Below are 27010 nucleotides of genomic sequence, written 5' to 3'. Positions count from 1 at the left end.
GATAAGGGGCCTTTCTGAGCTAGAATCCTTAGGAAAAGCAAAGAGAACTTTACAGAGAAAGTAAATTCTCCCTTCTGCCCTTTCCCCCTCTTTTCTCTGGCAGGGTTGATACTCATTACAGTTTGCTCAAATACTTGGAAGAGAATTTAGAGCCCTCCCCCCAACTTCTGATTTTAAAGCCAATAGATGATGAGGTTTATTTGCATATTTCCAGTCACATAAGCAGCCGTGCAGTGGAAACAGTGTCAGACTCCATCCTCCCTTCTCCTCCTCAGAGGGAACCTGCCACTTCTAACTGCCCTGCCCTCCGTTTTAAAGGGCAACTTGCCTCACGCTGAACCGCGCCTCCAGCCTGCTCCCGTCTCAGGCTCAGCTGGTCCAACACTGTTCGCGCTCCTGCCAGAGCCCTGTAGCTCCTACAGAGAGCCTTGCCCGGAGATGGAGAGCAAAACCCTGTTCCTGATGGCTCTGGGCATATGGCTCCAGATTCTGACCACCACCCGTGGATGGGTGGCTGCCGACGACAGTAAGTTTTGCGTGTACACTCCCCTCCACCTGCAGACTTCACTCTGTGGCCACTTCCACAAGTTACAAGGATGGGAAGGAGGAAACTGAAAGGGGTTGCAGAGGCACCCTGGAAACTTTCCTAGCCAGAGCGCCAGGCTGGGAGAAGAGTCACTGGGCTGGGATCCGGGAGGGGCAGGGAGGGAATTCTCCCTCCGATCTTGCTAGAGTCTTGCTGGAGTCTTTCCCTCGTTGATCCTTCCGATCTGGCTGAGGCCATATTTCCGGGTACGTAGGCTCAGAGACGAAGAGTAGCTGGTAGCATGAGGGGCGGACAAAGAGAGGTCGGAGGAAGGACTTAAATGGTGGAGATCCATAATAACTCTCTCGCATGCGGGCTCTGGAATGAAAGGCGCGCGGGTCAAGGTGACCCTGGCGCAGCCGCGACTCGGGCTCCGGCCTTCGTGAGCACCGACAGAGTGGCGGCTTCTGTAGGAGAAGGCCACGAAGAGGAGGGGAAGAAGCGTTGTGGGTATCTTAGAAGCACCGGGCACCAGCTCTCTGCCTTGACAGCGTAGTGGGGGACTGAGTCGCGTAGGTGGCAGCGAGTCCTGCTGTGCCAGCAGCCTGCACCCCTTCCGGAGCTGGGAAGCTCGCCAGTTTCCTTTCTTTTTCTTTCTTTCTTTCTTTCTTTCTTTCTTTCTTTCTTTCATTTCATTTTCTTTCTTTCTCTTTCTTTCTTTCTTTTTCTTTCTTCTTTCTTTCTCTTTCTTCTTTCTTTCTTTCTTCCTCTTCCTCTTTCTTTCTTTCTTCTTTCTTTCTTTTATTGAAGAGGGAGAGAGCGTGCATGAGTCGGGGAGGGGCAGAGAGAGGAGACATAGAATCCCAAGCAAGTCCCTTTCAGCTTAGAGCCCCACGCTGGGCTGAACTCAGGAACTTTGAGATCATGACCTGAGGGGACTGAGACACCCAAGCACCCCTCCCTAGCTTCCATTCTTGCAGATGCAACTTTTCTTAGCACCCAGAAAACCTAGGGAAGAGTTGACCCTCCTGATAACGTGTCGCAGGGACTAGCTGTCTGTCGCCACTGACTTGGGGGTTGCTGGTTTTGCAATTGGCTACCCTTAATGTCCTGGGAACTCACTCCTGCTCTGACCTGAGAAGCAGCTGCTAGCAGTGGGGCTTCAGGGAGTTTACCCTTGAACCTCAGTCACCACCCTGGAGCCCCTGGCTTGCTAGGGTTAAGGTGCTACAGGAGAGATGTGAATTTATTGTAGGGAAGACACAGGCCCAGCTCCAGACCCTTCCACTATGGAGGCAGCAGGCCTGCCCTTGAACTTTGCTTCATCTAATATACAACAACAACCAAAAACCAACTGAAGCGAGTTATAAAAGGAGGCAACATTTTTTTCTCTCTTCCCTGGTAAAATTGCATTTAGGTCAGTGTCACTTGGATGTGCTCTCAGGTAGCATGTCCACAGACGTTCAAGTTATAGTTAGGTTTGTCCATGACTTTTCAGTTGAAGGTTTATTTCAGCAGTGTGTTGTGATAGAACATTTTTGTTAGGGTTATTTAAAAAAAAAGTAGATTTCATTAATATGATTGAATAAAAAAAGTATCTTTTCTGTCAAATCAGTTTAAGAATATTGGAGGTTCAATTAGAAAGTCTTAAATATCTTATATAGTGTCATGTTCCCTTCATAGTTCCAAGAAAATGGTAGGAACAAACTCCAAATTCTTATTTAAGAAAATACACCATGGTGTTCCTTTTACCATAAACACACGAATATGTGTTGTCCACAGTTTGTTTTTGCTGGCTCCTTAGCAATTCATGACCCTAAATTCCTGGTCTAGTCAGTGTCATCTCTCTGGTTTTTAGATTCCTCAACTCTAAAATCAGGAGTTCAGACTGCACTCAAAATTCTCTTAGGCTGGGGTGCCTGGCTGCCTCAGCCGATGGAACATGCGACTCTTGATCTCTGGGTTGTGAGTTTGAGCCCCACATTATGTGTAGAGGTCACTTAAGAAAATAAATAAAATCTTGAAAAAAAATTCTTGTAAGTGCCTCTAATTCATACTCTTTGATTTAAGTAGACACTTTGTGATTGATGAATTAAATTGGATTTTAACCAACACGTGCTTTTCCTGGCTGTAAATGTATTAAGGGAAGAATCATTTTTCAGTAGACTTGAAATTAATCCCTCCTATCCTTCCCTCCCACTCTCACTCCACCACCCCCCACCCTTTATATTATGCCTCTCCCATCACAGCAAATTTCCACCCCTTTTCTCCTCCAAATGAATTCATCTAGGAATGTAAGAATTTCATAGCCAAAGGATACAAGTGTGAGAGAATGGTAAGCAGCACCTTCTCTGGGCTCTGACTTTACTTATTCTTGATTTTTTTCTAAGATGAAAGTAAGGATATGAGGCACTGCCCTCAGGCTCTTTGTTCTTGGAGCCACCTCAGTCTCTGCAGAGCCTCATTAGGAAACTTGAAGAGCTAAGCAAGGAGCATATGGGTCAGTGCTCAGTAGCTGCACTTCTATTTGAACTGCCATAGTGAATTTCCAGGCTAACATGTGAATTAAATGTGATGGGTGATGACAGCAAAATAGCAGATTCCACATAAATAGAGCTCAGCACTGGAGGGATGGATGAATAGTAGTATTGAAAGGTGGGAGTGAGACACAGGGGAAGAGTTAACAATGGGAAATTTTCACTTTCTTTCAGGCAGTGTACTTTTAGCTTAGCCTTCCTTCTTTGCTTTATTTTGGGAGGAGAAATTGGGCTATCTAGTTTACTGATTCTGTTTTCACAAACATCTTTTCCATACAAATGAAAAGCAAATCTGTTAGGTGTCTACATTGGAAAAGACTAATCAATTCCATCAAATAGGATGTTGATTTTTTTCCCCTCACCAAACTTTTTTTTTTTTTTCCCATTCAATTTGGTTTTTGGCACTCTGCAGAAGCTGCCTGAATCAGTAAGTATGACTATCAGTTTCAGAGAGAAGGTGAATTACTGATGAAGTCCTTTAGGTGTGTGTGCATGTGTGTGTGTGTGTGGGGGGGGGTTGGTTAGAAACTTAAAGGGAATTGCATTATAATTGAACTCTTGTACCTCTTCTTCAAATGCATGCTTATCCTATCCATCTGGTAACTGTGAACTGCCTTTAGAATATCTTTTCTGGAGAAGTGTCTATTCATGTCTTTTGCCCATTTCTTCACTGGATTCTTTGTGTTTTGGGTGTTGAGTTTGGTAAGTTCTTTATATTTTGGATACTAACCCTTTATCTGATATGTCATTTGTAAATATCTTCTCTCATTCCGTCAGTTGCCTTTTAGTTGTGCTGATTGTTTCCTTCGCTGTGCAGAAGCTTTTTATTTTGATGAGGTCCCAGTAGTTTATTTTTGTTTTTGTTTCCCTTGCCTCTGGAGACGCGTTGAGTTAGAAGTTGCTGTGGCCAAGATCAAAGAGGTTTTTGCCTGCTTTATCCTTGAGGAATTTGAGGCTTTCTGTCTTACATTTAGGTCTTTCATCCATTTTGTGTTTATTTTTGTGTATGGTATAATAAAGTGGTCTCCAGGTTCATTCTTCTGCATGTCGCTGTCCAGTTTTCCCAGCACCACTTGCTGAAGAGACTGTCTTTATTCCATTGGATATTCTTTCCTGCTTTGTCAAAGATTAATTGGCCATACATTTGTGGGTCCAATTCTTGAGTCTCTATTCTGTTCCATTGATCTGAGTATCTTTTTTTATGCCTGAACCATACTGTCTTGATAATTACACTTTTGTATTACAGCTTGAAGTCTGGGATTGTGATGCCTCCTGCTTTGGCTTTCTCTTTCAAGACTGCTTTGGCTATTTGGGGTATTTTCTGGTTCCATACAAATTTTAGGATTGTTTGTTCTAGCTCTGTGAAGAATGCTGGTGGATGGAACTAAAGCGGATTATGCTAAGTGAAATTAGTCAGTCAGAGAAAGACAAATATCATATGACTTTACTCATATGAGGGCTTTAAGACACAGAACAGATGAACGCAAGGAAAGGGAAGTAAAAATAATATGAAAACAGGGTAGGGGGACAAAACATAGATACTCTTAAATATGGAGAACAAACAGAGGGTTACTCGAGGGGTTGTTGGAAGGGGGATGGGCTAAATGGGTAAGGGACATTAAGGAATCTACTCCTGAAATCATTGTTACAGTATAAACTAATTTGGATGTAAATTAAAAAAAATAAAATTAAAGAAAAAAGAATATCTTTTCTGGGATGCTCAATATTTCTTCTTTCCTAGGAACAATAACATACCCTCCATAAATTTACCTTTAAAGCGCTTTCACCTCTCAATCTAATTTCATCTCTGTGAGTTATTATCCATGTTAAGTAAATACCTTGTCTTTGTTTATACACTTAGAATTTTAGCTATTTAAGAATTTAGAAATAAAGATTACATAGTCAAGAAATACATTAACTTGTAACTTGCCTGGTATCCAAGTCCTACCTTAGTGCTGAATAAGGCCATCTGATGGGAACAAGTCAGAGTGGTTACGTTGCTATGATAAGTTGAATTCAGGATGGAAGCACTTATAAAGGAATATACCTTAGGCAGCCCCCTTCCCACTACCCTAAGGTAGCTTTAATTTCTAAGGGGATCTGATAAAAAAGATCTTTATCCCCTTAGAAAGATAAGTGCAGTCATTAATATCATTTTCATGTATGGAAATCAGTAATTCCCTTAGTAACAATTGAGTCAAATCACTTCATCTGTCAGACAAGAGCAATTCTAGTGTATACTGGAACAACTAAAAGAAACAGCTGGCCCATATCAATTGTGTGAAAAGATAGGCTTGGAAAGTACATTCATCTTTAGGATGCTGAGACACTCTTACAAACTCCAGCAGTGTGAAAATTTCTGTCAGAATGCCAAAGAGAAAGAAAAACTGACTAAACACTAATACCATTTATGATCATGTATAGAACTGACATAGAATTGAAAACAGCACATAGCATATAGAGTGGTGCAATCTTCCTGTCAAATGCTTCATTATGCTTTCTGTAACTTAAAATAAAAACTAATCTCCTTGAGAAGTGAAATAAAAGTCTCCAAATACAAATTTGTTTGAGAATGTATGAATTTCCTTTTTTTTTAAATGTAGAACTTATGTACCGAACAGGAAATGTTGGTAGTGGAAAATTGGACCTCTCAATGGGCTATGCAGATAATCTGTATAGAATCTATGAATTTAATAGACTTTTTTTCATGGAAATTCACAAAGCTAGCCTTAATAATTTCTGAGAATATCCTTAGTTATTTCAAAACCACCAGCAACTCTAGGGCCATCATGTTGCATAACTCTAGGGGAAAATAGACCAAAGTGAGTGGCATCCTCTGGAGCTATGTAAAGCAGTAGCCTTAAATAACAGTTTAACAAATAGGTGGTGGGTGGGATATGTCTGCCAGGTCACTTGGATGATTTCTACTTCGAAAAGATTGATAATCAAATATGTTAAAATAAGATTATTGCGGAGGGATGAGTTATTTGATGTGGAGAGATGAGACAAGGTGAAACTAATTTAGTTTGAAATTTTCTAAAGCGCTTCCTAACAATTAAAAAAAAAACCTTCTTGGGTATTTAGAGCAGAATACCTTCTTGGGTATTTAAGATTTAAAAATCTACATTTTTTTCTACTATCAGGCAAATAATAAGGCCATCAGAATACTACCTGGTTAGGAAGGAAAAGAAAGACCTGCATCTTCAAATAAGATGGAAGGCCAACTGTATTTTTTTTTTTTTATTTTTTAATATATGAAATTTACTGTCAAATTGGTTTCCATACAACACCCAGTGCTCATCCCAAAAGGTGCCCTCCTCAATACCCATCACCCACCCTGCCCTCCCTCCCACCCCCCATCAACCCTCAGTTTGTTCTCAGTTTTTAACAGTCTCTTATGCTTTGGCTCTCTCCCACTCTAACCTTTTTTTTTTTTTCCCCTCCCCCATGGGTTTCTGTTATGTTTCTCAGGATCCACATAAGAGTGAAACCATATGGTATCTGTCTTTCTCTGTATGGCTTATTTCACTTAGCATCACACTCTCCAGTTCCATCCATGTTGCTACAAAAGGCCATATTTCATTTTTTCTCATTGCCACGTAGTATTCCATTGTGTATATAAACCACAATTTCTTTATCCATTCATCATCAGTTGATGGACATTTAGGCTCTTTCCATAATTTGGCTATTGTTGAGAGTGCCGCTATAAACATTGGGGTACAGGTGCCCCTATGCATCAGTACTCCTGTATCCCTTGGATAAATTCCTAGCAGTGCTATTGCTGGGTCATAGGGTAGGTCTATTTTTAATTTTCTGAGGAACCTCCACACTGCTTTCCAGAGCGGCTGCACCAATTTGCATTCCCACCAACAGTGCAAGAGGGTTCCTGTTTCTCCACATCCTCTCCAGCATCTATAGTCTCCTGATTTCTTCATTTTGGCCACTCTGACTGGCGTGAGGTGGTATCTGAGTGTGGTTTTGATTTGTATTTCCCTGATAAGGAGCGACGTTGAACATCTTTTCATGTGCCTGTTTGGCCAACTGTATTTTTGATGGGTGAATGGCTTTCAAGTGCAATTTTACTATCTGTAAATAAAAAAAGCCTTAAATAGCAATAGTTTACCACACTCTCTTATTTGAATAAATTATCTTAGAATGTTCAGGTGCTAGAGATGAGAGAGAGAGAGAGAGAGAGAGAGAGAGAGAGAGATCAGCTTGTCACCTATAATGAATGACTTAGTAAGTAGCCACAATATCGCTTTAGGAATTTTAGAAAATAATTAAAAAGGAAAAAGTTGACCAGTACTCAGCTAGCTACATGAATACCTGTATATTCATTATACCATATCATTCTTGTTTTTATTTTGGCCTGGCTTTTGCAATGTTATTTGAAATTACAGATTTTCAGCATTTGAATTGTGAAAAGAGTAAATTTAGATTAAGAAATTAGAAGTACCAATTATTTATCATCTGAGTTTTAAGTAGAGGAATCTAAAATCTACAAATTATTACCATTTTATAGTAAATAATTTTTAATTTTTGTCTTGACAAGAAAGTAAATAATTTCCCCTAATATAACTTCCCTTTGATTGTGTTTGCTTTGTATAAGAGTTTGATTTTATTTGCAGCAAAATTTATTTCAAGCATTCACTGTGGTATTAGATGAAGGTTTATCAAAATTTAGAGTTATTGTCAAGAGAGTCAAATGGTAGGCTGAAGTTTATTTCTCTCCTTATTCACTTTGGGATTGACTATGAAGAATCAAAGTGGATTCTTTCCCAAACCTGCTTTGCTGTAGTTTTGTAACGACAAAGCTATAAGCTATGACTTTGTGTAGAAGACAGTAAAGACATAAGAAATAATAGAAAAAATATTTGGGTAAAGTATTAACCAGTTCACACATATGCATTTTTGAACAACCCACTAAATGATTTTTCAAAAATATTTTTAACTGAGGTACCTTGCTATGGGGGTGGGAACAACTTCATATAAAAACTTCCTCAAGCTTCCAAATTTTCTTACTGCTATTATTTTTTAAAGTTATGCTATTGCAAAGGAAACAACCTTTTCTCAAGCCTATTATACAACATTTTGGGAAAAGCATTATGTTGATATAATCCAATATTGAAAGAGGGTGAAAAATAATATATGAAATAAGTGGAATTTTACAATGCAAGAGCCATGAGCCAATGTTCTTTAGGAGAATGAGTTTTGAATTGTAACCAAGAGACCTGGATTCTGGTCTCTGTCAACTTCTATTACTAATGGAGAATTAGTCATTCTCTTGCTTAACCGACTGAGCCACCCAGGCACCCCAAGTCATTCTCTCTCAATCTACATTTATTAAAAAAAATAGAAATAAAAATATCATTGGTGGTAGCTGCTTATAAACCTAAAACATACCATAACAACAAATAAAACAAACAACCCTCCAATTAGCCACCTATCCAATTTTTCCTTTTCAGGAATTACAGGAGGAAGAGATTTTATAGATATTGAAAGTAAATTTGCTCTAAGGACCCCTGAAGACATAGCTGAAGATACTTGCCACCTCATTCCTGGAGTGACAGAATCTGTGGCTAACTGCCACTTCAACCACACCAGCAAAACCTTTGTGGTGATCCATGGCTGGACGGTAAGACAGTCTTTTTGGGAAAGAGATTGGGGTAACCCAAGCATCTTGACCCCGTGATGAGTTGTTGGGAACCCCGTGATGAGTCTTCATATATCCTGTACTTCTGCTTGCTTTCCTATGGCCTTACTTCATTTTTATTTAAAAAAAAATTTTTAATGTTTATTCACTTTTTGAGAGACAGAGCATGAGTGAGGGAGGGGCAGAGGGAGAGGGAGACACAGAATCCAAAGCAGGCTCCAGGCTCTGGGCTGTTAGCACAGAGCCTGGTGCGGGGGTCAAACCCACGGACAGTGAGATTATGACCCGAGCAACCCAAGCGCCCCTCCTATGGCTTTACTTTAAACTTGAGTACAGGCAATTCTGGCTCAGGGTGGGATTGTGGAACCTAAAATCACAGGTTCATGAGTATTTCCCCCCAGATAGTGCCTACCTTCATTTTACCACAGTCCATAGTTGGTGCCCTTGAATCAGCCATTCTTGTGAGTTGGGAAAACAAGGCTTTGCTCACCTACAGAGCAGAATGTACATTTTCAGTTTAGGAAACCAGTACACACCTGGTATGATCCCGATTCATGTAGCACATTGCCAAAACACATGCTTTCCTAAGGGAAACAACCTGTCAGAGGGAGGAGAGGGTTAGAGTGGAGTGAGGAAGTATTGATTCTGGCTCTGGCTTTGCCATTCTCCAGCTCTGTGAAGTGACTGATGCTACTTCTTATCTCTGGGCCTCAGTTGACTGATGTGTAAGACAAAGAGGTTAGACTAGTTGTCCCTCTACTTCCAGCATTCTCCAATTGTAAACTTTAGGGAACTTTTTTATAGATGACAGAGGGCTAGCCAGGGAAGTGTCACGCAAAATCATTAGAAAAGGTGAAAACTGTGGTTACATTTAAAGAATGTGAATAAGTGATGTGGATTAAGGAGTGCACTTGTGATGAGCACCAGATGTTGTATGGAAATGTTGAATCACTAAATTTTACACATGAAACTAATATTACACTGTATGTTAAGTAACTGGAAATTAAAGCTTAAAAAAAGAAAACAACAACAACAAAATAAAGAATGTGAATAAAGTAGTGCTCTCTAAATATGTGGCAGTCACTTTACATGGTTCAGTTCTTACTTAACTACTTCAGTTGGTTTTTAATATTTTAAAACCCTAGTTAGCAGATTTCATCTTTTATATAAAAAGGAGTTATATAAAATGGGAAGTTAAAGAGAAATTATCTTTCCATTATGTTGGAGCTTGTGAATATAGTAAAGATACTAAATATATCCTAATGAGATGAATTAGAGAAGGATTGATAGACTTCTAGTCTTGACTTATTTTCCTGTGTAACTTAAGTACCATTCTTATTAACAATATAGGATAATTGCTATAACTTTATGGAGATGAAGGCAACTACTAACAGAATTTAGATGGATGTTTATTTTTTAAACATCTATTTACTAAGTTAACATAATAAATTACATATCTTATGATAAAATTATATATTCAAATTATTAACATGGATCTTTTTATGTTTAAGAGATTTAATAAGAAAAAGTAATTGTTGGTAGTTTTAGAGATGTTTTGATTGTATATAGAGTTTTAATACCTTTGTAAAAAGTATAATAAGCTTAATAAACATTTTATATGGCACAATAAATTGAATGTCTCAGACCTCACATTCTTATCCCCTGAGAGAACTTGATGCTTTAAAAATTTTTAAAAAGCATAGTTCCTTCTCATGCAAAGATGACATAACTAACCCAGTATCAGTATATAGTGCCAATTTCTATTATGGGTCCTTCTGCCCACTAAACCCACCATATTCTTCATATCATGTGTCCTGACATTTTGAGTGCCTGAGCTCAGAGGCTAGGCCATTGGCTGTGGGACTGACTTTCATCATAAAAAGCTAGCTGGTTGGTCTATTCAGTAACTAATCTAGCCATAGAAAGGCTTCAGTTCACCTGTGAATCTGAGTCAAAGATTTAAAAACTTTGTGCTGACTTAAGGAACCTTAGAAAAAAACCCTAGAAAAACTTTTTAGAGTTAAAGAAGGTTTCTTTTACACCCCTTTGTTCAGGGGTACTTACAGCAGTATTTTATGTTGAATTAAAAAAGAAAGGAGTATCTGTTGGGATGAGCACCGAGTGTTGTATGGAAACCAATTTGACACTAAATCTCTTATTAAAAAATAAATAAAATAAAATAAAATAATACAAAAAATAAAGTTCTTCCTATGATTAAAAAAAGAGAAAGGAGTAGATTCATTTTTAGACAGTTAATAAAAGTATCAGTCACTGTAAAAATAAGTTGGGTTTTTTGCTCTTTGATAGATTGCTTAACTTGGAAACATTGATAGTACAGAAAAACTTATAATAGGAGCTTAGAGCAAGCAAGATTTTTCTGCCTTATCTGAGGTAAGCTGTTCAGCAACTCAAGGTCATAAGACTAAGGGAAATGGGGAAATTCTTTAGTTTTGCCATGGAAAATCCAAAAGAATGCTTAGCATGTAGTATGCTTAGGGCACATCCCAGAAAGCTGTTTAGACACAGCTGTCCTGGAGCTTTGCCACCTGCTTAGGTTTCATAGACCAGTGCACTAAGCACAGAGTTCTCATTGTGGTAGGAGGCCCTCATGCCAGCTGAAAGGAGGAGTGGTTGTTTCATTCTGAAGAACTGATATCATCCTCTCTTGAAAGGCAGTTGAAAAGTGTGGCAAGCCCCCAACCACTAAGAGAGGAGAAGAGAAGACAGGACCAATTCACAGGAATTTGAGGCTAGGTCGGTGTTTTAGCCTGTTTCCTCAAAGACCCAGGCTGTGCTGAGACTTAAAGCAGCCTCACCGAAACATGTTCAAAGAAGGTTTATTAAATGAGTTTCTAATGAGCCAACGTCACCTTTGTACCTTTTTTTCTTTTCTTTTTTTTCTTTTTCTCTTTATGCTTGAAATGGCAATAGCTTTAATTATATCACTGCAGGTAGACTGGAAGTAAGAATGGTTGCAAGAAGACATTTATGAGGTGGTGGGTAACTTCAAGATCATCTGAATCCAACTCCTTTGTTTTGTAGGTGTCCTAAAAGGTTAAAACAGTGCCTACATTCATAGAAGTAATTATTGGAAGAGCTGGGACTGGAACCAAGATCTCCTGAGTTTCAGGCTTGCTTTTTCCTACCACAGCAATGAGGTGAAAAGCTGTGCAGTTGTTAGTGTCAGGAGTGAAACAAGAACTCAGGTTTTGATAGTTTTAGTCTAGAGAATAAAGTAAACAAAATGGAAGCATAAATCTGAAAGAATCCACCATATAAGATCAAAGTTCCAAATGAAGCCCACTGGTTTGGGAATTCAAGACTCCTATATTTGCTTTTGGAATTATTCTAAGAAGAATATAGGTTTTATAGATCTCCCTTCAAAAGCTGCCTTAAATGTATATTTCAGAACCTTCTTTGTTGAGTACGTATTTGAGTAACTTTTACTATGGCTACAATATGATTTCTATCAGGTCATGGTAGAGGTGGGGAGATTTGGGGATTTGAATCAAGTTACTGTTACATGCAGGTTCATGGAAGGGTGGTGGAGAATTTTATAATTCGCTTTTTTTAAAATGTGTTTTGATTATTTTAAAGTGTGCATCTTTGCAGAAGTGTCTGATGTCCTCTCTGAAAGCATAAATTAAAATTTTACATAAAAAAAGTTAATGTGAGAACTCTATAGTTCTTTTGACTTTGAATTTTGGGGCTTTCTTAAACAAGAGGTAAAGAATTACAGTTGGCAGTCTCCTTATCTCCAAACAGAGCCAATCTAATTTGAGAAATGTGACTATTAATCCTCAATAATTTCCACTCTGAAAATTAAGAATTTGAGAGAATTGTAAAAAAAAAATCTGAACTGAAACTGATCATTTTCTTATGTATTAACAAACAGATTGATAAATAAATTTACCTTCTGTTAGAATTAGTATGCTTAAAACTTTTTTTCATCAGCACATCAAATGTTGTATGTAAATAAATGACTCTTAAGAAAAAAAGAGTGCATTCACATCCTCCAAACTAATTTTGTTGGGAATAAGTTATTAGCCTAGTTGAAAGTAATTGAATTAAATTTATTATAAAATAGTCTATAGCTCCAGTGCAAAATTTTAGCTTATTCAGATTGATCTTTCATATAAATTACTGGTTTTACAGAATTCATAAACCAAGCTTTTAAAAATTGGTGGTGTAAACCGTAGTCTGCCATTCCTCACCTCAACACCCTTCTTTGGCATACTCAAATTTGCCTCATAAAGTGGAGTCACAAGTCTCTGAACACTGTTTTGCATGGTTTGAGTTTTCTTCCTGAGTTAATGGACAACCTTTCAGATTTGTTTGTTTTCTTTCCATTCAGCGTAAGTATATTAGGCTGTCATATCTATAACAAGTTGTATGTGGGTATTTTAAGAAAGCTTGCATCATCCTTTTCAGGTGACAGGAATGTATGAGAGTTGGGTGCCAAAACTTGTGGCTGCCCTGTACAAGAGGGAACCAGATTCCAATGTCATTGTGGTGGACTGGCTGTCACGGGCCCAGCAGCATTATCCGGTGTCTGCGGGATACACCAAGCTGGTGGGAAAGGATGTGGCCAAGTTTATCAACTGGATGGCGGTAAGATTGGGGGAAGAAGCCTTACATGCCCAAAACAGATCTCTTGGCCAGAGTGGGACAAATGGCTGGTCTTTGTTCCTTTTCATCTGGGGCAATTCAAATCTTCAGAATAGGCATGGTTATTTTTCAGCCAGAAAGCAGTATTATGATAAGAATGATAAAACTGTAAAGCCAAAGCATAGTCCTGCCCTTCCCTATCGATATTCTCATAGTGAATAGATCTGGTGAGACCAATAAGTGATTGGGCAAAACAGACAAAAGCTTGTTATTTCAGGGCAAAGGGAAGATGTCAGGTTCAGCCAAATCCTTCCTTACCAGTTGACTGGCACATGGAAATGTTATGTTGGCTTTGACCCATTAGAATACCAATCTCTTTCACGAAAGTATTAATAATACCTATTGCTTAGTGTAGATTAAAGATCCAGATTTTTGTTGAGGGTTAGGGGAGTGATGGATTTGAGCCAGGAAGAAACTGGCAAGAAAAGTCTGTAGATATGAGACGGCTAAGGGTCAGGACTTCTGGCTTAGCTGCCACTTTTATTCACTTTTTTCCTGAGGTCATCCTCTGAAAATTATCTTTGAAATGTGTCTTGGCATTGGTTGAAAGGAGGCTAATACTCTGACAGGGCCAAAATATTTAAGCCAGATATGTGGAGGTAAAAAATAAGCTGTGTTTATTGGACTGACTATTAGAAGATAAAAGTTCTTGGGGTACCTATGTGGTTCAGTCGGTTGAGTGTCCAACTCTTGATTGTAGCTCAGGTCATGGGCCCAGGGTTGTGGGATCGAGCCCCGCATTGGGCTCTTGCCCTGAGTGTGGAGCCTGCTAGAGATTCTCTCCCTCTCTCTCTCTCTCCCCCTCTCCCCAACTTGAGCACACTCCCTGTCTCTAAAACTAACGAAAAAAAGAAAGATTAAAGCTCTTTTCTTGACTCTTTTGCTTATCAGGAAAGTGAACCTGGGAAAATCAGATCATCTGCCTCGACCTCAGGCTTATTATCTATTGAATAAAGAGGATGGACTATATGTGTCTGCGATCCATTCCTGCTATAATATTTTCTGGTTTTAAGACACATCCTGGCTAACTTAAAGAATAAAGTGATGTAGGGTATTTAGAGTAGGGAATACTGGCTTAAAGTTAAATATATATTTAATGTATGTGTTTATCTACATATAGATACACACACATATACATATATCTACATATAAATATACAGCTATACATACACATGTACATGCATACATATATTTTCAGATAAATGAAAATTCACATTTCCATACATTTCAATATCAGATGTATGGAAAAAGTTTGTAACTTAAATATGTTGTTAAAGAAAGAGAAAATCTCAACTCTAAAGTGTTTCTTTGATCTATACCACAAAATTTAAATAAGTAGAATTAATTTTCAGTATAGCCTGCATTTCCAAAACAATATTTTTCATTTAGCTTTGATCTTTTGTACAGAACTGTAAGAACCCCTTTTTTCTTTTTCTCTTCCAAAGGAGGAATTTCACTATCCTCTGGACAATGTCCATCTCTTGGGATACAGCCTTGGAGCTCATGCTGCTGGCATTGCAGGAAGTCTGACCAATAAGAAGGTCAATAGAATTACTGGTAAGAAAACAGTGCCAGTAGTCTATCACAGAAGAGTCGAGATGCCTGTCATTTGGAAATAGAATAAAAATGTTTGTAAAATATATCTATATGTGTGTGGTGTTCCTCTCTGCTTGCCAAGCCATTTGATTATATTATGGGAGCACTTTTTTTCTGGAGAAGGAGAGAATATGGGCACTAGCTGTCCTAGACATACCACCTACTGTCAGAAGAAAGAGCAGAGTTAAGCACAAAAAGCCCAGTGGTCTCTGGGAAGCTCATTTCCATCCTCCTGGGCTCTGTGCTTTGGTGGTATGTATGTCACATTTCACATCAGTACTGGGATAAATGAAAAAGGACCAACACCAGAGCCTGTTTGGAAAAAAGAAGGCAGTCAACCAGGGCAAAGGTAGTAGATGATTTGGCATGCATAAAGAAAAAGAACGAACTCACCACTCTTTGAAGTCCTTCTCAACAGGTTCAAAAATAATTTACAAAAGGAGATCTAGCTATTCTGAATGAAATTGCTATTTAATAGCAAGTTTCAGAGACTCAAATTCCTTTCAGAAAGAGCTAAGCCTACTTCTATGACTCTCAGTAACTTAATGATCCAATCACTAGGATAAGGAGCTAATAAAAATCTATGTGGCTGCCAGTTACATTCAAATGATAAACAATTGAATGCCAAGGTGACATTAGCATTGTCTAATGCTAATGGAGACTAAAACTAATGGGAATTAAAAAATATGTGAGGTCTTTTTTTCCCCCCTCATTAAGGACTAGATCCAGCTGGACCTAACTTTGAATATGCAGAAGCTCCAAGTCGCCTTTCTCCTGATGATGCAGATTTTGTAGATGTCTTACACACATTCACCAGAGGGTCACCTGGCCGAAGTATTGGAATCCAGAAACCAGTAGGACATGTTGACATTTATCCTAATGGAGGCACTTTTCAACCGGGATGTAACATTGGGGAAGCTATCCGTGTGATTGCAGAGAGAGGCCTTGGAGGTAAATATGATTTAGAAGTTAATTAAACATAAGTGTTGTTCTTAATTCTTATTGACCCAGTCTTCTACCCATTCCCCACAAGTATGCAATGTGTATGCAAATGTGTATATTAAAGTATACACATTTAGCCAAGATAATTTCTGAAGAAGCTATCATATTCAGCATAATCACCTTTATACCTTAGTACTTCCTTTGATCAGATAGACAAACATTTTTTTCTTTTATGTATTATATTATAGACTACAATACTGAGTGAGTGAGTACTAAGCTTCCAGAGATAAAAGAAAAGAAAGGTGAGATCTATACAAGAAAACTCCATTGCCTTGGATAATAGCAGCATAAAATGACTTCTGGCACATGTTGTTATATTCTGAATATAGTTGTGAAACCATAAGATTTATTTTTAATTGATTGAAAATAAAGGGCATGTTAATTAGTCCAAATTAATTTTGTTAGCCTTTTAGAGAGAAAGTAAAAATAAGAAACAAATCTCCATTCTCTAAAAATAAATATTCCAAAATTTAAAGAAGAAAATATAATTTAATATTGTCTTAATATTTACTTCAATAATCATGTTTGTGTTAAATTTATAATTTGTTTTAAGGGATCTTTGCATCCTTTGTGGGCAATTAAACTTACCTGTAGATATTGACTATAGGTCTTTTGTGCACATGTTATAGGACTTACAGCATAATGCTACTATTTTTAATTGTTATAGAAGCTTATGGTAATAGATACACTTTTATTACATTACTGATTATTTCTGTGATTCATTTAATGCAAAAATCAGTAGTGACACAACCTCCAATTATACATAGTATCTACGTTAAAATACTATTCATTTAATAATTTTGCCTTTTGTGATATTGTTTCTAGGTCCATGTAGAAGTATTTTATGTTTTCAATATAAGAGAAGGATGTGACAAACTGGGGGAAGTCAACTTCTGCCTTGAATGTCTCTTACTTAGATCCTCATAAACATACAAATATAAGACAGCAGAAAAGTCAAAAGTTCTCTGCAAATTTGCAATTTTAACACTCTTAGAGATAGGTAAGAAACTCCCATCAAGAGTACCTCTTTAAATAGGACTTACATCAAGGAGTCATAAGACTAGATTCTTAGGTAATTTTATTCCGACACCACATTTAACTAGTTTAGACATGTGAGATGAAACACTCATTGTGGACTTTCATGGAGTTAACTTTTCTTTTTGTCTCTTGTTCTCCAGATGTGGACCAGCTAGTGAAGTGTTCCCATGAGCGCTCCATTCATCTCTTTATTGATTCTCTGTTGAATGAAGAAAACCCGAGTAAGGCCTACCGGTGCAATTCAAAGGAAGCCTTTGAGAAAGGGCTTTGTCTGAGTTGTAGAAAAAACCGTTGCAACAATTTGGGTTATGAGATCAATAAGGTCAGAGCCAAAAGAAGCAGCAAAATGTACCTGAAGACTCGGTCTCAGATGCCTTACAAAGGTAGGCTGGAGAATGTTGTAAATGAGGAAAATCAGTTTGATCATATTTTTATCACACTCATTGCATCACATGTACCGAGTCTGTCCATTACAACAGAAGTAGTGCAATGATTTTATTAAACCCTGAACCCTCACTGTATTTCTGTTGCTAGAGAGGGAGTTGTACTGGTCCATTTTACTGAAGCTCTCAATTCACATTGCCAGTAAGGCCCAGGGTACAACCTGCATTAACCTCTGTAATAGTCTTGCTTGCCACCCTTCTCTGTAATTGTGACCATTAGCATGGGCTAGCCCATTAGAACCAGGCTCAGAGCTCATTTGAAACCATCTATCTATCTAGGGCCAGCAAACCAAGGCCCAGGAGGCCAAATCTAGCCCCTTACCTGCTTTTGTAAATAAAGTTTTATTAGAACACAACTACACACATTCATTTTTTGTTTTTAATTGACTAAGGGTGCTTTTGTGCTACCACATTAAGTAATTGGGACAGAGACTGTATGGCCCACAAAGCCTAAATTATTTACCATCTGGCCCCTCACAGAAAAGGTTTGCCAACTCCTAAAGTTTGCTTTAGGCAAGAGCTATCTGTATTTTAAAATTCAACTATTCCTGGGAGAGAGAATATACCAAACCTGTAAGATATTTCCATTTTGTCATTAATTTGTTCCCAAGTGAATTTCAAACTTGGCAGCTTATTTAGAGCAAGATTTATACAGATTGAGGGGAGACAAGAAAGGAGATAATTAGGTAAATCTAGCAAGAGGAACTAATCCAGAAAAGCTAACTTATGTGGAGTCCAGGGAGAAGTCCAGGGGAAGGGATGATACTGAAATACAGTTTTCCAAGGTAAAAATGTATCTGATAGAGGCACCCACTTGTAAAGTGTGTTAAAACTTCTGTAGAGGTGTATTTGGTTGCCCAGAGGTTTAGAGCAACAATAGTTCAAGGAAACCTTTTAAGCAACGAGGAAACCCTTAGTTTCCCTGACTTTTCAGAATGAGAAAAGTGTGTGTGAGGTAGAGAGGAGGGTGGAATCTTTTGGAGACCTGGTGGGTATTACTCATCCCCAGGCATCCTGCTCAGTGCCATGCAGTGCTCCGTCACTGTTCTTGGGGTCACTGCAGCAGTATCAGCTTCTCCTGCTCTGGTCTATGGTGAGTCCTGCAAGGGCTCCACTGAAGAGAAACAGTTTCTCTTCTACTCGTTAGTAGCTGTGTGTTAAGCCTGCTGTGTTTCTTATCCCCTTAACCTCCCTCCATTCCATCTACACAGGGGTTTTAGTAGAGAGAACAGGGAAGAGATGATGTAGAAGTTCAAGTACTTGCTTCCAGAAGCTCTCCCAAACACTTTAAGAACTGGCAGTCTTTATAGCCTCAATGATGATTCAATTAATAAGTTTTATTGTGAGCCTGCTATAATACTTACTCTGTGCTAGATGATGGGGGGATAAAGAGGATAAACATGATCCTCTGACCTGAAGGAATTTACACATAGGGTAGAGTGTCAGACATACTCATAAAACATGAAAAAACACAATCACAGTGTTCCATTAACAAATGCCAAATATGCTTTATACAGATATTCAGGGACAAGATGGCCAAGGAAGGGTATAGTTCATGAAGAAAGAATCATGTGTAGTTTGGTTTCTTGATTTGATTTCCCTTGTACCCAGTCAAAGATGACTACAATCTAGGGCTGCTTGACAATTCAGATATACCTAGATTCTTCCTATGCACTGAAATCACACTTTTCTGAAAAGGAGTGGAATTCAAGGTCTGAAAATTTGAGTAACAAACACTGTGCAGACATGAAGAAATCTTTCCAATCCACAGTGTTGGTTGTGTGTGAGCACTTCTTATTTAATCACTAGTGAGGTAGTCTGTGGTTCTGAATTGCCTGCTTATTTGGGGGCTGTGATGTTTCCATAAAAACTGATTAGCACTTGTTCCAATTTTTTCCTTATAGTCTTCCATTACCAAGTAAAGATACATTTTTCTGGGACTGAGAGTGATACACAGACCAACCAGGTCTTTGAGATTTCTCTGTATGGCACTGTGGCTGAGAGTGAGAACATTCCTTTCACCCTGTGAGTAACCACTTGGCGTTACCTCCAGCATGTGGGTTTATCATGGCACTGCTAACTGCCTTTGGTCCCTAGAACAGAAGAAGAGTAGAAAAAGAGATATTCAACAGAATTTTTAAAAAATGTTTTATTTATGCAATTTGAGAGAGAGAAAGTGCATGAGCAGGGGAGAGACAGAGAGAGAAGGAGAGAGAGAATCCCAAGCAGGCTATGCACTGCCAGTACAGAACCTGACACAGGGCTGTGAGATCATGACCTGAGCCAAAATCAAAAGTCAGATGCTTAACCAACTAAACCACCCAGGTGCCCCACAACAGAATTTTTTAAAAAAAAAAAGCTTTATGGAGACGCCTGGGTGGCTCATTCGGTTAAGCGTCTGCCTTCGGCTCAGGTCATGATCTCGTGGTTCGTGAGTTCGAGCCCTGTGTTGGGCTCTGTGCTGACAGCTCAGAGCCTGGAGCCTGCTTCAGATTCTGTGCGTCTGCCCTTCCCCTACTCATGTTCTGTCTCTCTCAAAAATAAAATAAACATTAAAAATTAAAAAAAAAAAGCTTTATGACAAAAGATATTCACATGGTACATACAATAGCATAAATTAGAAATAAATAAGTACCCAACATTGAGGCAATGGTTAAATGAATTGTGGTTTAATAAGTCACTAAAATCTATCTAGTTTCTAAAACCTATAATTATAGAAAAACAGGTAAAACATGGTGAAAAATGGAAGGTAAAATATGAAGTAAACAAAGAAAGAATAAAGAATTATATGTATGCTATGATTGTAACAAAGTAAAAATGTTCACATAGCAGTACAGATTGAAAGAGGATATATGAAAATGAATATAATGTCTCTGAATGATTCATTTATGGATTTTTTCTTAAGAATTGTATTAAATAGTTCACACTTTTAGGGTAAAAGTTAGAATAGATTAAAAGGGTGTAGATGTCTTTTAAAAGTCACTAAATGCCATTGATCTTCATCTGGAATATTTTTTTGGACACTTTTTGTATTTTTAAGTTATCTCCCAAACAACAAAGCTATTTATGCCTTGGGAGGAAGAAAAATGAAAAAACAAAACAAAACAAAAACAAACAAACAAAAAACACAGAACTAACCAAATATGCTGATTTTTTATTCAGGCCTGAAATTTCTGCGAATAAGACATACTCTTTTCTAATTTACACGGAAGTGGATATTGGGGAACTGCTAATGTTGAAACTCAAATGGAAGAGCGATTCATACTTCAGCTGGTCAGACTGGTGGAGCAGCCCTGGGTTTACTATTGAGAAGATCAGAGTAAAAGCAGGAGAGACTCAAAAAAAGTAATTAAATCAATTTCTTTCCATTCACGTTAGGCTTACCCTGTCATTACCTTGGGAGGGTACTCTTGGAGCCTTCAACGTTCAGGTGGAACTTTAGTAAGCTTTGTCTTTAAAACTATATCATCTAGATAGTTACACCTATAATTTGGGGGAGGAGTGTTCTTTTATTATCATTACTAGGGAAGTAATAGTATTTCTGAATTTCATGAAAGAAAACATAAGCCCTGAACTGGTCCCGATTATTGACCGAGAGCTGAGATGAGGATCTCAGCTTCTATTTTAGCACTGTTTCTTTTTTTCAATATATGAAATTTATTGTCAAATTGGTTTCCATACAACACCCAGTGCTCATCCCAAAAGGTGCCCTCCTCAATACCCATCACCCACCCTCCCTCCCTCCCACCCCCCATCAACCCTCAGTTTGTTCTCAGTTTTTAACAGTCTCTTATGCTTTGGCTCTCTCCCACTCTAACCTCTTTTTTTTTCTTCCCCTCCCCCATGGGTTTCTGTTAAGTTTCTCAGGATCCACATAAGAGTGAAAACATATGGTATCTGTCTTTCTCTGTATGGCTTATTTCACTTAGCATCACACTCTCCAGTTCCATCCACGTTGCTACAAAGGGCCATATTTCATTCTTTCTCATTCCCACATAGTACTCCATTGTGTATATAAACCACAATTTCTTTATCCATTCATCAGTTGATGGACATTTAGGCTCTTTCCATAATCTAGCTATTATTGAGAGTGCTGCTATAAACATTGGGGTACAAATGCCCCTATTTTAGCACTGTTTCTTGCAAGTACAAAACAGTTGTGGAAAGAACCTCAGAGATGTCACTTTGACATTCAAAGATTAAAACCAACATCTTCAAGAATGAGATTCCAAGGTATTTTCATCCATCTCCCCAACCCCACCTCACATATATCTATAAAGAAATTGAATAGAGAGCCCCAGAGATTTTAAAACTTGTACACTAAATTTATAGGGATTTTTGCAAACTATAGTGTTCCATTATTGGTAATAAAAATGACTCTTAGTGAGATAAGTCATACAGAGAAAGACAGATACCATATGTTTTCACTCTTATGTGGATCCTGAGAAACTTAACAGAAACCATAGGGAGGGGAAGAAAAAAAAAGTTAGCGAGGGAGGGAGCCAAAGCATAAGAGACTCTTAAAAACTGAGAATAAACTGAGGGTTGATGGGGGGTGGGTGGGGAAGAGGGGAAAGTGGGTGATGGGCATTGAGTAGGGCACCTGTTGGGATGAGCACTGGGTGTTGTATGATAACCAATTTGACAATAAATTTCATATAAAAATGACTCTTTAAATTAGGAATGATAAATTATTTCCCTCTGGTCATTTTCTTTTATAACAAACAAAACAAAACAAACAAAAAGGAGGTTGTGGATGGAGAGGCTCTGCACAGCATTTGTTTCTCTAACAGGGCCAGTTGAAGGATGGTTTGTGAATTCCTTAATGTAGATACAAAGAAGTGGTAAAGTGGATCTTGTATTATCTCATGGTGAAAGCCTTGTGATTTTAAGGTTGCTCCAAGCTGTCCAGATTGACTACCTTTATTGCTAAACTGTGATTAGGCCCTCAAATAACCCTATGATCCAGATGTATTGCTGACCAGAATGACCTAACTTTAAACAGTGAGCTATTAGAAATATCAAAACAATTAATCAGACTGATCATGTAGGATTTAAAGATCCTTGACCAAACCATATATTTTTGAACAGTTGTTTCTATTTTCCCTTATATGTTTACATCCATTTTATTCTACAGGGTAATCTTCTGTTCCAGGGAGAAAGTATCTCATCTGCAGAAAGGAAAGGCATCTGTGGTATTTGTGAAATGCCATGACAAGTCCCTGAATAAAAAGTCTGGCTGGTGAGCATTATGGACTAAAGCTCTCTGGATATCCTGAGCTTGCCCTCTGAGGGACACTGCCTCATACATTGCTCTTCATCTTATGACTAAAGACTTGCACTGATTCTTATTAGAATCTTCAGGTGGTCTTTCTTAGCCCTTCCATATTTACACATCAGACTTACCCATTTACTTTTCTCAATACTTCCTCTTTTTTCTTCCTCTTTCTGTTCTTTTATTTTACTTCTTGGGCTGCCACAAAATCTTCACTGCTGCATTTTCTGTATTGTATCTCTGCTAACTTTATGGATCCCGTATACAGAGCATATGACACAATAGTTATAATCATGGCTGAGGGTGTAGCCCCTCCCCAGATGTACCCAGGGGAGCAAAACATCAGCTGCAATACATAGGCCTTCTTTTTTTTAAGTTTATTTATTTTTATTTTGAGAGAGAGAGAGAGAGAGAGTATGCGCATGCACGCACATGCAAGAAAAAGTGGGGGAGGGTCAGAGACAGAGGGAGAGAATGTCTGCGCTGACAACTCAGAGCTCCATATGCTGTTAGCATGGAACCCCATGTGGGGCTTGAACTCACAAACCCTGAGATCATGACCTGAGCCGAAATCAAGAATCAGATGCTTAGTCAACTAGCCACCCAGGTGCCCTCACATAGTCCTTCTTGATGCTCCAAGTGGCAGCAGACTATAGGACAGAGAGCCAAAAGGGCAGCCATCAAGTACCCATCTCAAAATCACCAAAGATGGGGAGCTAATGGAGTTAGAATTCAGGAGACGGTTCTCTTTTCTATCTCAAAACAATCCCCTGGCCCTTACCTACATGATCTTTAAGACTAATCCACATGACAGTTGTCAGCCAAATCTTTCTAGAGTGTAATATTAAGTGGAGATTCACATGTGGCCTTTCCCAGCCCCTCCTGAATTCTCACATTATCCTACTTTAATTTCTCTGCTCATTCTCCTGCCAGATTCTGAGTACTAATGGGTTAAAGTAAAAGGGGAGGAAAACTTTGATCATGTCATACAAACCAGTGGCACAAGAAAAGAGGGGAAAGGCTAGGCACAACATAATCCTGATGTAGGAAAAACACTCACTTCTGGTTTGTCTTCTCTCAGTTACATTTATAGACAAAAGTACAGAATAAGAATTTCCTAATCAGAAAATCATATTAAAAACCCTATAGGGAATATCTCTATTATTGTAAATTTCTATTTTATGATGTAATTTATCCATGGGTAATTATGGATTATATATAGATTAGGAAAAAATAGGCAAAAAGAAAATACAATCCCTCTGACTCTCTCCTTCAGGGACAACTCCCAATTAACATTAAATGTATATTGTTTTAGACCTTCTCTATGTATATATAATATTTATATATTTTTTTATTTTTTACAAAACTAGAATTATGACATACTTTGAACGATAAGATGAAGCCACTTTATGAAAACCATTAACATAAGAGCACTCAAGATAAATTTGAAATAGAGTAGTTAGTTAATGATATTCAGCCAGGCAGAATAATTGAACATTTACCTAAGTGGAGACTGTTCTACTCAGAGGCTCATTGCTTTGTTTTCCCTCATCAAAAATCTGAGACAATTTCACATTTACTTTAACTTTTAGAAAAGGAATCCTATATGAAGCTTTAAACATGCATTTATGTCACATACAAACATACACAAATGCATATATACTTATATGTTCTCCCCAAATCAAATACAACTTTAAATCTCTGTGTGAATGTAAAAGCAAAACCTGAAAGATTAGGAAATATCTCCAGCTGTTTTAAAAGTATTTCTGGTCATACTATTTATATAAGTCACAATAATATATCTGAGAAAATCTAAGGGTACATTCCTTATCTGATAATAAGATTACTGAGACCACAGATATTTAGGCAGCTGTTTTTATAGATCTGAACTTTATGCGGAAGTAATTATGAACAAGGCTTGTAACATTCTGCAGTTTTTCTCTTCTGTGACTAATCAAAAGTTCTCTGTCTCTTTTCTTCTGATAAAACTCTTCAGAAGTCTCATTCCTCAAGAAAAGAAAATAATCAGCCATTTCATTTGGCAAGTTTTAGAATTAAGAAATCTTAAATCATATCTTGTTTGAAATCATTTGGTTCAGTCCTCTGAAAATGATAGTCCTTATTGGGATATAGCTAAGTAGGTATTAGAGTGTCTTTCATTCCTACAAACCTGCCATTATCCACATGTGATCCATCATCCACATCTTTCCTGGGTATATATTCACAACCTTTGTTCTGATCTTCCAGTTGAATGCTTTTATATCATGAAGGTGGGAGGAGGGATGATTGTAGAACACTAAAGAGGTAATAAATTGCTCCTCCTCTTCTGCTTTTTCTCAGAAACTGGGCAAATGTACAGAAGGAAGAACAGAACACGAATTCCATGAAGAATGGAGTAACTTTTACAACAGATGCCCAGTGCTTTGGATGTTTCAAAGACAAGTTTCCTGAATATTAATCCCAGCTCTGCTTTGTTATTTTAGGATATAATCTCAAATACAAAAAAAAAAAGTGACTAATTCAATTTGAAGTGTATAGTGGCCAAATAGCACATCCTCCAACATCAAAAGATAGCAGATTTGAAAATCACTGTTTTGTCCTTTGAGAAAGAATTGAGAGCCATTTGGGCCCATGGTAAAATAATAAACCTTCTTTATATAGTAAGTTTAGTCAGTAGCCTAAAGTTGAGTAGAATTTCATATTTTATTTGAAATTCTGCATTTTCTGGACTGATACCTTCTCAAAGTTTTCTCCAAGTCTGAATATAGAAAATGATTTTTTTGGTGGCATGAATTGCCCCCATTAGTGCAAAATATGTTTTTTGTTTTTGTTTTTGTTTTTTTTTTTTTTGGTTTCTGTGTTTTCCAGGATTTAACCAGGACTAGTGACTTGGAGAGAGGAATAGAAGATGATAAATCACTGAAACTTTAAAACATCCCTGCAGTTGGTTGCATCATTTCTAAGTTACTAATTAAAAGAAATATAAAATTTAGATCAATTCAGTCTTAATAGGCTTTATAGTTTAATCTCTCCCCCTCCTTTGTCTCAAGATTGTATTTTAACAGCATCTTCTATGAGCCTGCTATTGCCAGCTCACACATAATTTTAAACATGGGGAAAGAAAATGATACCACAATTTCATTATCAGATTTCTGAAATTGTTTTCATCAGTTTGAGGTCATTTAATATCTTATAAGCCCTATTCAATTTTAGGTTTATCTCAGTCATGCTTTAGTCATACTTTGAGGATGTCTCTTTCTTCCCTGGTTTTGATAAGAAAATATGTGTTCAAGATCAAATTTTGAATCAGGCAAGTTTTAGACAAGGACCGTTTTTACTAAGTTAGGAGATGAAAAAGTATATTTCCATAAACAGTGGTTAAAACCATTGTGGGCAATTAAAAGAATCCTCAATTGCCATAGCTACGTGAAATGCCATGAGAGTTATTGTTTTTAACAACTAGTCAATAGTGAGTGAACAGTTATTTATAAATTAGATATCATACTTTCAGAATGATTTTCTCTATATTAATATAAATTGATAAAGAAGTAAAATATCTCAAAGGCTCTTGCTGGGAATCCAAACTGTAAACGTGTGTGGATATCTTAACATATATTCACATATGAAGCCCTGCATATGTGTTTATTATTCAGCATAGCTTGGAAAGTAAAAAATCAAGAGATATAGTATTGGGACATATTGGAGTAGAAATTATTCCAGAAATGCCAAAACTTCAGCCTTTCTTTTGAGAAATATGGTTATGCCTATATAAAGTAATACAAACACTGTGATTAATGTCAGCCAACTTGGAATGAATTTTCTCTAAAAATAAAATGTTGGAGATTTGTTGTTGTCATCCCCCTTTATTGCTAATTCATTAATTTCCTGGATTTGGGTTTTGAACAAGGATACATAAACTTGAGAAAATATGGATCAAATCAGTGTATGGGCCTAGGAACTCTGACTTTTGCAGACTTCACTATATATGTATATTAACAATGCTTTGGCTTTAAATGTTATTTATTAGCTGTAAATATATGTGTGTATAAGTAAAGGGAGATTATATATATTGGAATGGCTGTGACTATCTGCGTTTATAGACAGGTGGTGCTAACTTTTGTACATGTCTTTATCAGTGATAGTCTCAATGAGCCAACTTACTCTGATGAAATAATACCATAAAGTAGGCTTCTTTTTTCTTTAAGGAAACTTAATTAACTATGTTCAGAAATGGAATATGCTTTTAATAAAATTGACAAAATGTTATTTTAA

General features: G+C 37.6%; 1 protein-coding gene across 1 annotated transcript; it reads left to right on the top strand.

The window, feature by feature from the left end:
* The first annotated feature begins 226 nt into the window (after positions 1 to 226).
* On the top strand, positions 227 to 27010 carry LPL (lipoprotein lipase). Its single transcript, XM_007093869.3, has 10 exons — positions 227 to 526; positions 8529 to 8698; positions 13148 to 13327; positions 14830 to 14941; positions 15698 to 15931; positions 17161 to 17403; positions 19368 to 19488; positions 20626 to 20808; positions 22601 to 22705; positions 25079 to 27010. Coding segments are annotated over exons 1-10 (1437 nt in total). The 5' UTR covers positions 227 to 438; the 3' UTR covers positions 25080 to 27010.

This window comes from Panthera tigris, chromosome B1 (genome assembly GCF_018350195.1).
Source record: "Panthera tigris isolate Pti1 chromosome B1, P.tigris_Pti1_mat1.1, whole genome shotgun sequence".
Lineage (NCBI taxonomy): Eukaryota > Metazoa > Chordata > Mammalia > Carnivora > Felidae > Panthera > Panthera tigris.
This window is presented reverse-complemented; position numbering and strand designations above follow the sequence as displayed.

Bases quoted from the DNA above. Each gene is read 5' to 3' on its own strand.
- LPL (XM_007093869.3), top strand. From the start codon at position 439: ATGGAGAGCAAAACCCTGTTCCTGATGGCTCTGGGCATATGGCTCCAG. The intron at 15,932-17,160 runs GTAAATATGATT...CTTGTTCTCCAG, and splicing joins TGCAGAGAGAGGCCTTGGAG to ATGTGGACCAGCTAGTGAAG. The intron at 17,404-19,367 runs GTAGGCTGGAGA...TTTTCCTTATAG, and splicing joins GTCTCAGATGCCTTACAAAG to TCTTCCATTACCAAGTAAAG.